The 14880-nt window shown below is 56.6% G+C and overlaps 1 protein-coding gene across 1 annotated transcript; it reads right to left on the reverse strand.

The window, feature by feature from the left end:
- Positions 1–1427: 1427 nt before the first annotated feature.
- Positions 1428–10138, reverse strand: LOC142924560 (uncharacterized). The gene is made up of 4 exons (XM_076066973.1): positions 9859–10138; positions 7651–7821; positions 6711–7020; positions 1428–6276 (listed from the first exon to the last, which is right to left on the reverse strand). The coding sequence occupies exons 2-4, from the start codon at positions 7681–7683 to the stop codon at positions 3764–3766; spliced, it is 2856 nt and encodes a 951-aa protein (XP_075923088.1). The 5' UTR covers positions 7684–7821; positions 9859–10138; the 3' UTR covers positions 1428–3763.
- Positions 10139–14880: the final 4742 nt, after the last annotated feature.

Consider the following 14880-nt stretch of genomic DNA (forward strand, 5'->3'; position numbering starts at 1 on the left):
ATAAGCTTGTGCCGGAGGCTCCGGGGGGACAGGCGTCTATGACGTCTCCTGGCCAAACCCCAATTGGTGGAGCCAGGAGATTGAATATCTACCCTCGGGGCTCCTCCAGAAACAACGAAAAGCCACTTCGTGTGGCCACGTGGAATATTTGAACGCTCACTGCGGAGGAGAGGCTGCCACTCCCCTGTCAGGAGCTGGACCGGTACCGCGTGGATCTCTGTGGCATTCAGGAGGTCCGGTGGACCGGTTCTGGCTCCTGCCATCATGAGGGGTGGACAGTCCCCTACTCGGGGCAGCAGACTGCCAAACAACAGGGTGTGGCTCTTCTTATGAACAAAATAATGAAGGGGGCGTGGCGGTGAGGTGTGGGAAGCTGTAAGCCCCAGGCTACTTTGGGCTCGCCTTCCCATCAATCGGAGGCGAGGAGTGGTGGTCGTGGTTACTTATGCCCCCACCGAAGACGAACATCTGTGGAGGGATGCAGGCAAAGCCGATGAGTCAGATGCCTTCTATGACCTCCTGTCACAGGTGCTGGCTAAAGTAGCCCCTCGCGATAGTCATCTTGTTGGGTGACTTCAATGCCCGAGTGGGTCATGATGCTGGCACCTGGTCTGGAGTGATCGGAGGGCATGGGCCAGATCAGCTCAATAACAACGGTAGGAGGCTGCTAGATTTTTGTGCAGCCCATGGCAGCTGCGGAGGCGGCATCGCGCGTCGCCACGTTACGTGCCGACGTCAGCGTTGGGACTCCTCCGTGCGAGTCGCCTCCAAGGGACTCGCGAGCGTCAGGCGTGGCACGGACTGCCTCGGCCTGCGCCGACTCGAGCCGCCTCGCTTCATGGGGTTCGCCTTACACCACGTGCAATAAACCAAATGCCTAAGTGTCAATAAAACACACACACACAAACCCCGCACGTAATAACAACGCCCTTCGCTTACCCAGGAAAGCCTCGCCGAAATCTTCAGACGATTGTTCAGGAGGGTCCTGCTACATGGCAATGTTTGGCCACTCCCATTCACGACGAGAGTTTGGCTCCGTGTGGACAACACGGAGACAACCCCTGCAGCACCGCGCAACTGGATACGAGCAGGGCGACACTCGCATCAATGCACAGATATATTCAATAATCTACCTATCTATTAATAGATAATCTATCGATGTGCTGCAAAATCGGAGGTCAAGGACCAAACACAAGCGAGTCGGGATCTCCCCACTCAGGGGGACGAGACGGCACGCATCTGTAAGCCAGCAGTGGAGATTCCACATTGTTATGGAGGCAGTCAAACGTTCAGGCAAATGGCCCTGGTACTCGTTGAAACACCCTGGCAGAGCGAGGGTGTAATGATCGCGAGCCGTCTGCTGTGAACACCGACTGATACATACATGTCAGACACGATTATGGGATTGATCGCAAGCGAATAATAGCTCAAGGAATGATTACAATTTATTATTTAGGCACTCAACAACAAACACAAAGAATATTGCTCGAGCATCATATATCTGTAACGCATGCAAATCGTAGAGAGACGTTCCATTTAGGCGAATAGGTTTAACGAGGCAGACAATGCAAACAATATCTTCATCCAGCAGTGTATTGACCAAGGACTCTTGTTACTATGCGAACTGTTATCATTAATATACCACTCTACAGAATAATGTATTGCCACCGTGAAACTTCACGTAATGAAAGCGCTTGGTTAAATCCCGAGTAAACCATCATCGGGCTTGGCCTGATTGCTGGTGAGACGCCGCAGATCAAATCCGGTGGAGAGTTTGCTGGTGTTAAACCAATGCCGCTGACAAAATGAACTCCCAGAAGGCCGTGTAGCCAAAATGGGTTTATACGAAATATAAAAGTATTTCTCATGTGCAGACAAACATGGGAAGGATCAGATATGAAGATGTCGTCACTGGCGTGACGTCTCTTCCACTGCTTTAAAACCAATAGCTGAGTCACCTGGTGTTGGTGACATCACTTTTGCGAACCCGAAGACACAGATGTGTAACCAAGTAAATTATATGAAAATACGATACAAAGCTTTCCTTAACAATCTAAAATTCCAAAATGTTATATTTAAATCCATAACGCATCCCGAGTATATGCACACGTTTCATTACACATTGCATCACTTTGATTGAACAGAGGTATCAACAACCACGGCTACCAAATGCATAACTGTCTCTCGGGTCAGACCACGTGACGATCTTGTCTTGTATACCCTCCACTACACAACGCAGCCAAACAAATGAACCCGTCACGTGTACAATCTGTTAAGGAGCCAGCTATTATCGATTCAGGTCGACTCCGCTCAGTTTAGGAACAATCCTCACAGCACAATGTAGCAACGAGACAAGATGAGCTGGTCACATTCGTGTCGTAAGACCCTTCACGACCCGAAACAGACAAACAATTCAGTCGCGCTGTAAATATCCAGGAAGTCAGAATGACACCCTCCCCTCACAAAAAACATCAACAAGGACCACCGCGGTTTCACGACCGTAGGTGATGCCTCATTTAGTGCGCCGCTCAGGTCTCGGGTCGATGAAGGCGCTCGCAAATACCTGCATCGTAAACCACCGACCGCTCACCCGCTGAAAAACCGGTTTCCGGAACGCTGCGCAGGAATGCGACAGCGCAGCGTCCACAGCTCACCGGGCGCCTTGAGCAGCGTATCGCAAGGCTCGTCGTCCAAACAATGCGATGGGAAATCGTCGCCGTTTAAACCAAAACAAATCCAGAAATACTCTGCATGCCCCCGGCTATCACACCTCGGAAACGTGGACAGAGAACAAGATGAAAAGTGCGCAAAGAAGCGCGCGTGAGAGACGCGTGCTTGGAATGACACCGAGAGACAGGGGCTCACGCGCCTTGGAGAACCACGCACGACAAGGGAGGTCAATGCTGACCGCTGGCTGGAGGGAAGAGCGGTTGGGGACCGGGGCCTGTCATGGCCAGAATGGACGACAGACGATCGATGAAACTGGTGACAATGACAGTCAGGGAGGCTGAAGGCATACAGAGGCCTTAATCCAGCAGTGGATAGATCATGGATTACGATGATCATGATGACATACAATACAACTACTGAGGCAGCAGATTATACACTTATACTTCCCTTGTGGTAAAATCCCATTATTATATGAGCACACTGTTTAGCAAATACGATATTTACAATCATGACAACAGCAATATCGACCGAAACACATACATTGATCATACCCAACTCCAGTATTTTACCAGCGACCCAGAAAATATTCATTGAGAAAATAAGCACAAAGATCCCCCATGTAGCCTGCACATCTTGTTGGGGCAAGTGCTGTTAGCGAGCACCGGTGAAGGGCAGCACGGCGCACGAGGGGGCGGTGCACCAGGCCCACGCCGGCCGCCTTCATCTCTCGATCGCCGATGTTTTTACACAGCACACCAGGTACTCATTTAAGGCTGAGTCGACATAGGGGAGGTCCAGGACCTGTTCAGATATTCGTCATGAGCAGGAATGGAACTTGAGTCACCGCATTCGTAGCGCTGACAGGTCAGAGGACAGGTTAACTGAGATGACCGGCAGATGCCCCAACTGTTCTTCACACTGCACCACCTTGCTGCATTTTACCTGCCCCACGCTCCACTCACTGTTGTCAGAGTTGCTTCTCCACTCTCCGCTGTTGCTGGAGGGCGACTGCCTCCAACTGTTGACGAGCCTCAAAGTGCACACACACGGACACACACACGGCCACACACACGGACACGGACACACACAACACTCAACGGTGAACCCCCTTCATTCCCAACTTCTTCAGAGCCTCCGTGTGGTCGTTTTGCGAGGTTTTTCGCACGGGGACGAACTGCCCCACGGGGGTGGCTCGTGGAGCGGCCGCAGTGACGCTGGGGCCCTGGGGGGTGCCGTGGGGGGCGTAGGACCTCGGCAGCGACGTCGACGAACGCGCGGCCACCACTCCGGTGTTGTACGGCTGAGATTCGTCCGCCGAGACCTGCGGCGCTCGGAAGAGCGGGGAGTTGAGGTGGACGACAGCGGGAGACACGGTGATGCGCTGCTTCTGCGAACGTGTCACGGCCTCGCCCCTGGGCTCGTCGGCGGTCGGAGTCGTCGCTTTGACCGCCACCGCCTTTGCTGCATCTGCGTCGTGGGTGGCGGGAGAGGGGAGCGTCTGCTCTCCGTAGCTGTCCCCAGATTTAATGGTGATGCGTCTCTGCCACGGCTTGGGCGGGGGCATAGGGGCGTCTTGGCGAGCTGGTGGTGCCTGCTTATCCACGGGGTTTACCGCAGCATTGACCACGGGATGTACCGCGGGGTTGACCACGGGGTTGCCCACCTGAGTGACCAGGCCAATCTGGTTGCCGGAGAGGTGCCCCAGTTCCAAGGCTGCCTTGAGCCCGGCGTGGAACCCGGCCTGAAATTCCGCTTCATGTTTCCTGGCATACGCGACTGGAGGCGCCAGCTCGCGGATGTCCACCAGGCTCGTGGCGGCATGCAGAGCCGGCGGACGGGACGCCGAGGCCCGTGCAGCGGCATTCTGGGCACCGTTCGGCCGCTGCTGCTGCTGCTGCTGAGTGGTAGACGGTCCCTTGTTCATCTTGGCGTTCACCCTGGCCGCGGCCTCCGCTGCCGTGCCGTGCGTGGAGTTGACGGTCCGGCTCCTCACCCGGTTGACGAACGCGGAGCAGACGGGGGAGAAGGCGTCTGAGTCGGCGCCGCGCGAGCTCTGGTCGGGTTCGGCGTGGCGCGCGGCGGACGGCAGAAGTGCCGCGCCCGCCGGGTTGGGCTGCACGCGCGACTGATTTGGGTGCGGCGGCGGAACCGAAATAGTTGCGTGACCTTTGTCGGGTGCGGCGCTCGAGGCGGCGACGGCAGAAGAAGCAGGGCTTAGCTGCTGCTGCTGCTGCTGGCGATATTCTACAACGCCAATCTGTCGACCCCGATCGCCGCCCTGCGTCCCCATATGCTCCATGCCGGCGCCGACCGACTGGGAGCGGGACAGCTGGGGCCCGACGAGCGCCCGGCCGCACTCTTCCTCCTCCGAGCCGGCGCTCTCCGTCGAGCCGCCCACGTGAAGGCCGAGCTTGGCCCGTGCCTCCGTGTGGGCCAGCTGCTCGGGCCGTCCCTGCAGCCAGAACTTGGAGCCTCCCTGCGGCTGCTGGCGCCTGTCCGGAGGGGCCCCCGGCCCCCCCTCGTCCCGGCCGCTGCCCAGCGACGCATTGCGCAGGAATTTGGCCCTGCGCTCCGACACGCTCAGCGTCTCCAAGCACGGCGGGGTGCTCCGCTGGGCGGGCGAGACGACGTGGAGCCGGCGGGCTGCGCCGGCCCCGACGGGACCGCCGGCACCGTCGGCGCCGCCGCCGCCGGAGGGCATCTTGGCAGCGCTCTCCGGAGGAGGCACAGCGATGGCGAGCGGCGAGGGAGCAGCAGCGGTGACCGGACTGTGCTGTGACGCCGCCATCACCGGTGCCGGCAGCTGCGGTTGTTGTGGTGGTGATTGTTGTGTTTGTTGTTTTGGTTGTTGTGTATGTTGGTGTGGCGGTTGTGTTTGTTGTTGCTGTGGTGGTGGTTGTCGTGGTAGTGATGGTTGTTGTTGTGGTGGTTTTTGTTGTGGTGTTGGTTGTTGTGGTGGTGGTGGTTGTTGTGGCGGTGGTGGCGACTGTCGTGATAGTGATGACTGTTGTGGTGGTGGTTGTTGTGTTGGTTGTTGTGCCGGTGGTGGCGATGGCTGTTGTGGTGGTTGTTGTGGTATGACAGGGTCGGTCTCTGGCGATGTCAGGAAGGACGTGGAGGCCACTGGGACCGTGCGGAAGTTGATCGAGGAGTTGTCCAAGATGGTTGGGGCAGCTGCGGTCAAGAGCGAGGTGGGTGATGGGGTCACTGACGGGGGTGGGCCTGAGATGATGGATGGGGTCACAGGCGAGTGTACGCGCGGGGTCACGGTCGCATATATGGGTTCGGGTGAGGTCACGGGTGAGGTCACGGGTGAGGTCACGTGCGCAAACGCGGGTGGGGCCTTGAAAGGGGTCGCATATATGGGCTCGGGAAAGGTTACTTTTGGGGTCTCATACGAGATCTTGGGTGAGGTCTTGGGTGAGGTCTTGGGTGAGGTCTTAAATGGGATCGCATATATGGGCTCCAGTGGGGTCACGGATGAAGTCACAGATGAGGTCATGGGTGAGGTCTTAAATGGGATCGCGTATATGGGCTCCAGTGGGGTCACGGATGAAGTCACAGATGAGGTCATGGGTGAGGTCACCAGTGTTACGGGGTCGATGTCTGCACAGCAACAGCAACAACAGCAAAAAAAGCATCAGCTTCATGACAGAACACAAAAACATTTCAGGCTATAACTACACGAGGTGGGATTGGTGATGACCAAACATTGGAGACGGCCAAAGAAGGACTACAGAGCTTGGGCGATTGTTGAAGACTGAGGGTGAGCCTCCTCGCCCCAAGAGGTTATCTCCAGACACTCGCGGTTTCATTGTCGTATATATATAAATGATCATTAGTGCCGTTGGCCAAACGTCCCAATATCGGATCACAGAGCTTAGCTAAATGTTGGTGCTGGTTCTGGCTGCCTTTCCTGCTTTTCTGGGTGATTCCCGCGTCTCTCAATTATTCTCACTCATTACGTGGCCCAACCCACGGTTGATGATGAATCCGGCTCAATAATAACAACAACAATAAGGAGGAGGAGGGTACGCCACCTGTGGGCGGGCGGTAGCGGAGTCGCGCCAGCCCCTGGTGCTGGTTCTGCCCGGGCAGCTTGGCGGAGGGGGGGTCGCCGTGAGCCAAGGCGGGCGATTGAGGGGGGCTGTCATCGGGCGGCCTCGACTTGGGGGGGCTGGGAACGGATCGCGGGGGGGCGGCACGTCCGTCGGTCGAGTCCGCGGAGTGCCCGTCGGCGTGGTCGGACGACATGGACTCCGCCTCAGAGTCGTCCAGAGACTCGATCATCTCCTCGAAGAATCGCACGCAGTCGGCTTCCTCGGCGGACAGCCCCGGGATCAGGGCGGCCTGGAGTGGCATCGTCGTCGTCACCATTATCGTCATCACCATCATCGGTACCATCATTGTTATATCACAATCATAATTTTCATCGTAATTATTGCCATCAAAATCATTATTGTCACTACCACTGCAATCATCATTAGAGCTACCCTTGTTTACCCAGGAAAACCTCACCGAGTCTCAAGACTCTTTTCCAGGACGGTCCTGCCGAGTGTTTACCGAAGGAACGAATGTTGCTATGCGAGTCACCGCAAGTGAGTGATTCCCAGGTAATGTTTAAGCATTGGGATGTTTGGCCAAGGCTGGTCACAATGCACGTTTTTTTAAGCTATGGCAGGAAACCGGAGAACCTGGAGAAAATCCATGCAGAGCAGGGGGAGAACACACAAACTCCACACAGAGAGGCGCCCAAGTCAGGGATCGAACTCAGGTCCTTCTCGCCGTGAGGCGCGAGCGTGACCGTGGTGCCGTCACCGCTCTGGCGCCTGATAAGCACCAAGACTCATTCCGGTTGCACAGAAGCGCATCCACCAAGTGCTTGGCAGACGCATTGGGTTGACGTACCAGGCCGGCATGCTTTCCCTGGGCAGTGGAAAAAGTGGCGATGTTTAGCCTCGGCCCGGGTATCGAACTCACCACCGTGGCCCTGTTTCTTTGGGCGCCCGGCATGGCTGCTTGCGTGACGGCGCGGGGCTGGTGTGGAGCGGGTGGGGCCTGGTCCGGTGGGGCCCGGTTCGGGAGCGGGTCGTCACGGTACGCCACCAGCCGCACCACCCCCTCCACCGCGGGGGCCCGGTACGGGTCGCTCTGGGGGGCACATGATCATGGTATTTCCACTGCTGGACGGCGATAATCGTCCATCACTATTATCACTATCATAAACTCACGCCATTTACATGTCTTCGTTTAATTAATGACACATACACAGTAATGTGACGTTATGGAGTGCCTATTAAGGTCGGCACAGCATGCACACACTGATTCACTCACCAACACACCCTAGCACACTCTTATACACACTCACCCACACACCCAAGCACACTCTTATACACACTCACCCACACACCCCAGCACACTCTCATACACACTGACACACTCACCCACACACCCTAGCACACTCTCATACACACTGACACACTCACCCACACACCCCAGCACACTCTCATACACACTGACACACTCACCCACACACCCCAGCACACTCTCATACACACTGACACACTCACCCGCACACCCCAGCACACTCTCATACACACTGACACACTCACCCACCCACACTAGCACACTCTCATACACACTGACACACTCACCCACACACCCTAGCACACTCTCATACACACTGATCCACTCACCCACACACCCCAGCACACTCTCATACACACTGACACACTCACCCACACACCCCAGCACACTCTCATACACACTGACACACTCACCCACACACCCCAGCACACTCTCATACACACTGACACACTCACCCACACACACACGATGCCTTTCTCACACACCCTACCACACTCAAAGAGATGCAACCACACACTCACAACCACACACTCACGAACACACACCACCACACACACACTACACAACACACACTCCCACCACCCTACTCACACCTCGTGACCACACTCACAAACTCTCCCATGACGCTGTCTGCAGTGATGTATCGCGTTCACCGCCCCGCTCACGACTGGGGATGTAAATAATCAGAATGCTACGCGCTCCGCTTGCTCAGAGCGGACGTTAAAGTGCCGCTGGCGTCTTGCTCAAGAGTAGGCCACTGTGTGCCGGCGTGAGCGGACGCATTTTGCCGAATTCTAAAATGACACCAACATTTTTTTTACTCAATCGGGATAACGCCGAGTAGCAGACACAGCCATCATCGCCCCAACTCACAGGCCAGCTCACCCTCGCAGACGAGACTCGCCCTGGCCCCGTGAGTGGTGCATGTCTGTGGTGGATGTTTGTCCACCACCACGGCTACACCCGCCCCGCCCGCCAGCGCTTGCCGACTCACTGCTCGTGGCACGGAGCCTGGCGGGCACACAGAGCCGCGTTATCCCGCGGTAGCTGCAGCAGCAGGGCGATGATGGTGATGATGGAGAGTGCTGAGGGGCAAGGGTGGTCTTGAAGCGGCAGCTATAGGCGAGCGAGCGAGGTGCCAATGCCGAGATCTGCTGCTCGCCACGACGAGAGGGCTTTTAGCAAAGAGAGAGTTCGTCCAGTTTTTGCTATCATTCTGCTGCTCGTTCTCTGTTGAAGTATCAACACAGTTCCCCCGATGCCTCCGAAATGATGACAACAGTGGAGATGGAGCGATGGAATCTGCTACGTGTGTGAGTAGCTCGGTGGATCGCTACGCCTCAGGATCGTGAGAGGTGCGGCGAGCTTGGGATGGGATTCATCCAGCAGTGGAGTGATGAGGGCTGCTGCCGGTGACGAGTGATTGCGACGAACCGTGACCGTGCGTGCCAGTCTGTTACTAAGTTTATCTGACCGTGCGTGAACGAGTATTGTAGGTCGCGGCACCCGCTGTACTGTACTTTGTATGACCCGAAGCCCACTGCTCCTCTTAGGGCCACGCACAGGGAATTGTGAACTGGCACGAGGCTATTAAGAGGGCCGTTGCCCGTAACGTCGCCAATATGAGGTATCATTTATTTTTAAGACCACACGGTGGTTTTAACGAACGAGTTAGTATCGCCAAAATATGTATTTCATAGTCCTCTACAGTTATCTCCAGCGGAGGCCCCGATCGGCCAGCAGGGGCGAACGCGAGCACTTTCAAGGCTGCGCCTCTACCGTAGCCCGCGTCGCTGGAGCGAGTCGCTCACTCCACGTTACCGTCTTTGACGCCAGAGCGAGATGATGTGGAGGCAGCTCTTGCCTGCTGGTAGCTCCTGCCTGCCGGTGTCTCTGTCTGCCCTGCGATCTCCGCGTCTGTGGAGAGGAGAAATAAAGGCGGACGGGCAAGAGACGAAGAGGAGAGAGCGGGGGGGGGGAGAGACGAGGAGACGAGACGCCGGCGCGGTCGCTGAGGCGGGCGGTGTGGGAGCGTCCAGACAGTGGATCACTCACCTGGAGAAACCACGCCCCTGCTCGCCCACCCCACCTGCTCGCCCACCCCACCTGCTCGCCCACCCCACCTGCTCGCCCACCCCACCTGCTCGCCCACCCCACCTGCTCGCCCACCCCACCTGCTCGCAGACCCCACCTGCTCGCCCGCCCCACCTGCTCGCAGACCCCACCTGCTCGCCCGCCCCACCTGCTCGCCCGCCCCACCTGCTCGCCCACCCCACCTGCTCGCCTTCCCCACCTGCTCGCCCACCCCACCGGCTCGCCCACCCCACCGGCTCGCCCGTCTAGCCAGTCACCTGCTCACCTACGTACTCAACTACCTGCCAGCCTGTCCCCCACATATCACCACCTGTCTGCCCACCGATCCAGCCACGCGTGTGTCGTGAAGCGCACTGAGCACGCCAGGTGGCGGCCGTCTCGGCGTGTGGGGTTGTCGGGTGAGGCACGAGCGAGGCGATGAGACACATAACGGAGACAAAGACCATCGCTATAGTTTACGCACACCGTTTGAGGCAAGTGCTGCTAAAGCGCGGTTGTTTTTGCTTTGATTTCTATTTGGTCCATTGCTGTACAATACTTCAGTGTTGATGTTTAGCTTTCGTCATCTTCATGACCCAGGTCCACTCTTGCCAGCGGGACTCCTGATCTTTTTAGTTCTCGCCGAGTGAAACAAAATAAACTTCACTGACGTAAGCCGTAAATGTGCACAGGAGGTGATGTGGCCGCCTTTGATGTCCCTCTTTATGATGGTTTACTCTTCGCTCAAGATACACATTTGAGGCCGAGTCCATGGGACATCGGCACACACACAGACACACACTCAACACACACGCAGACACAACAACAACCGCCATTCACCACTAAGTGGCGGTGACGTCACCACGACGCTTGTGCCAGGCTATGTGCACCCTGAGGCCACGTGAAGTGTCGAACGCCCGCTGGCAGGAGGTCACGGGGCAGACCCAGCAGGTGCCACGGGTCGACTGACTGAGATGACTGGCTGATGCGCCACCTGTGCCCCCTACTGTGCCAACCTGCTGTGCTTTAGCCACCCGGCGCTCCGCTCGTTGTTCTGAGCGTCGCTCCTCCGCCCTCCGTTGTTGTTGGAGGGCGACTGCCTCCAACTGCCCAGTAGCGTCCTTCACGAGCCTCCTCCACAGAGGCCGATCTTGACACCGCTGGTACCAGTCATCGGCAAGTCCACTCAGCTCCACATCCTCCTGTACCACATCACTCCATCTCTTCTCTAGCCCGTGCCGCGCCCGCTTAGCCCCCTCAATCCGGCCGAACAAAAGCTGTTTCGGCATGCGGTGGCTGGGCATGCGGGCTACATGACCCAGGCATCGCAGCCTTCCCCGCCGGAGGAGCTCACCGATGGGACCCTGCCCAGATCTTTCAAGGATTCGTGAGCTCCTCACACAATTCAGTCTGGTTAAACCCAGGATGGATCGTAGGCAGGCCAGCCTAAATGTTTCTAACCGGCGAAGATGTTCCATTAGGGGGGTCCAGGTTTCGCAAGCGTAGAGAAGGGAGGGAATGACCGTGGCCGAGAAGACCTGAAGCTTAGTGCGGAGCGACAGACCAGGTAGCTTCCACACAGCGTTACGCAACCGATGAAAAGATATTGCCGCTCGACTGATTCGGAGTGAGACCTCTGCTGTTAAACTGGAGCCGGTCATAAGCGCACTGCTCAGGTATGGGAAACTCTCCACTCGCTCCACAACTGCCCCATCACCGATTGGGAGTTGTGGGGGTGTAGTGTCCAATGGTACAAAATACCCAGGCAGGTGCTTAGTTTTGGTGGGGCTGATGGTAAGGCCCCACCTCTTAGTGGCACGCTCCAGTCTCAGCAGCAGCGTCTCCAACTCCTCCTCTGAATGAGCAGCTATTACCAAATCATTAGCATACATAACGTGGTTGAGCAATAGGGAGCCATCCCTTGACCGCACCCGGGCATCGATCAGCCTCCCATTATATCTGTACCATATGGAGATTCCCCCGGTACAGCTATTGAAGGCTTCACGAACTACGTGGTCAACATATATGTTAAATATTGTGGGAGCCAGAGGACATCCCTGTCGCACCCCAAGGTGTACAGGGAATGGCTCTGACTCCCGAACACGTAGTTTTACCCGGCCCGCTCACCATCATGAAGGTCCTTAATGATCGTGAGCAGAGTGTCAGGGACTCCAAAAGCACGAAGAACAACCCAGAGCCCAGGCCTACTGATGGTATCATAGGCCTTGACCAGGTCAATAAAGCAGAGATGTAGGTCTTGTTGGAATTCCCTACACCTCTGCTGTAGCAGACGGACAGAAAATATGGCATCTGTGCAGGACCGCACAGACACACACACCCACAGACACACACACACTTAACACACACACACTTAACACACACAGACACACACGCACAGACACACACGCACACGCACAGACACACACGCACAGACACACGCACACACACGCACACACACACACGCACACACACACACACGCACACACACACTCAACACACACGCACACACACAGACACACACTCACACACACAGACACACACACACACAGACACGCACACGCACAGACATACACACGCTCAACACACACGCACACACACAGACACTCACACGCTCAACACACACACACGCACACACACAGACACACACTCACACACTCAACACACACGCATACACACTCACACACTCAACACACACGCACACATACAACACACACGCAGACACACAGACACACACGCAGACACACAGACACACACGCACACACACAGACACACACACACAGACACTCACACGCTCAACACACACGCACACACACACAGACACACACGCACACACAGAGACACACACAGACACGTGCTGACGAATAAGCGCATTAATGAGCAACCTCACGCCAAACCGGTTAATCCCTCCCACCGACAACCAGCGAGTGGGGCCACGTGGGGGGAGGGGCAGGGTAGCAGTGGAACGAACCTGGAATTCATGATAATTTAAAATTCACATGCTTTACAAAATGCGCATACTTAAAAAAAAATCAAGGTTGATGAGCGGAGGGCGCAAAGATGCCAAAAAACTCCAATCGACCAGCAACAAATATTCTCCCCTTACATTATCCCCAATAACGCTGGTGATTAGCTTGGATGATGCGTTGGAGAGTGTTGCGTCAAACTAGGACCCATACCTAACAGAGGGCCCTTGCCTTTATCATCATGAAGAAGCGGTGCTGCACATCGGCCTGATGTCAATGGTCCCACCCCAGTGTCTGAGGAGGGATGTCCAATCCATGAGGTGTGATGCTTTGGGTCTCCAATGAGGCACTTATCCAAGATGTTCCACTGTGCTCGCACATCAGCAGCGTTCCTCCAGACATATGTATGTAGAACTTCTTTCGCATCGTACGTAGCCCACCGTGTTCATCGGAGGTGTGGGTCTGGGAGGTGAGATTCGAGGATGCTTAGGGGGCCGTGAGGCTGCGCCCGTACCTCAGCGCCCTCCGTGAATTCTGCCCGCGGCTTGGCCGATCTGTGGGTGAGGCGCGGAGTCTCGTGCGTGGCTTGGGGTGAGGCAGCGAACTTGTGGGGTCGGCTCACACGTCACGCGATCATTAAATAGCTTCTACCGACGTGAAGAGAGCTTATTGATGGGACAGATGTCTGCAGGGGGATATTGTCCGCTTGTGTATCTTGTCTATGTGCATTGCGACCTAGGTAACCATTGCATACTTGTGGGGGTAGTTGACACGTTGTTCTTGCCAAAGACAACCACCCACCCCTCCCATCAACCATGAAGGCCTCGACAAACTTCTCCACCCGCCGCTGACTCAAGTCGCGATCCCCTTCTGGGATGGCGCTGCTCTCTCTCCCGACGCCCTCCCGTAGCCAGCAGGGAGCCCCCTTCGGGACTGATCTCCTCAATAGCATTGCCCGCCATGCGCAAGGATGGTGGAGGTGTTGAGGGTGGCATCAAGGGTTTTGGTTATGGTGCCGCCATGCCCAACCGGGTTCGAGGCGCTGGGCTCAATGTTAAACACCCCGCGTGGCTTCCCCCGTGTGCCCCTCAGACCCCGCGCCTCGGATTGCAGCGCAAAACATCATCGGGGCCGATGTGGCGAGCTATGCGTGTCTGTGTGTGTGTGCGTCATTGTGTGTCTGTGTTATTGTGTGGGGAGCGGTGGTGTAGCGGTTAGCGCGCTGCGCTACGAACCCGGCGACCCAAGTTCCATTCCCGCTCACTACCAACATGGGTGACGATGTCCTGTGTCTCCCCACCCCGGAGTCGATCCAGCCTTGGACGAGTAGCTGCTGCCGTGTTTAAAAACGAGCACTTGGGCACGATGAGCACTTGAACATAATGAGCACTTGGAAAACAAAGGCGTCCGGTGTGATACTGGCCACTCACTGTGTGCCGTTTCGGACTTAGAAGTGTTCGCTAACATCACTTGCCTCTGTTAAGGCGAGGCGGGAGACCTTTGTCTTTGTTGCGTGATTGGAGCGTCGTGTGGGTGGCCCTCACGCTCCTCCTCACCCCTCACCCCACCTCCTCACCCCTCACCCCACCTCCTCACCTCACCTCCTCACCCCTCCTATTCACCCCACCTCCTCACCCCACCTCCTCACCCCACCTCCTCACCCCTCCTCACCCCACCTCCTCACCCCACCTCCTCCCCCTCCTCCTCACCCCTCCTACTCACCCCTCCTCCTCACCCCACCTCCTCACCTCACCTCCTCACCCCTCCTCACCCCTCCCCCTCACCCTACCTCCTCACCCCACCTCCT

This window comes from Petromyzon marinus, chromosome 14, assembly GCF_048934315.1.
Source record: "Petromyzon marinus isolate PM22_M1 ecotype Great Lakes invasive population chromosome 14, UKy_Petmar_22M1.pri1.0, whole genome shotgun sequence".
In the NCBI taxonomy this organism is placed as follows: Eukaryota; Metazoa; Chordata; class Hyperoartia; order Petromyzontiformes; family Petromyzontidae; genus Petromyzon; species Petromyzon marinus.

Coding starts and splice junctions, on each gene's coding strand:
- LOC142924560 (XM_076066973.1), bottom strand. CDS start 7,683: ATGCCGGGCGCCCAAAGAAACAGGGCCACGGTG. Junction 7,021..7,650: donor AAAGAAACAGGGCCACGGTG/GTGAGTTCGATA, acceptor ATGCCACTCCAG/GCCGCCCTGATCCCGGGGCT. Junction 6,277..6,710: donor CCGCTACCGCCCGCCCACAG/GTGGCGTACCCT, acceptor GTTGCTGTGCAG/ACATCGACCCCGTAACACTG.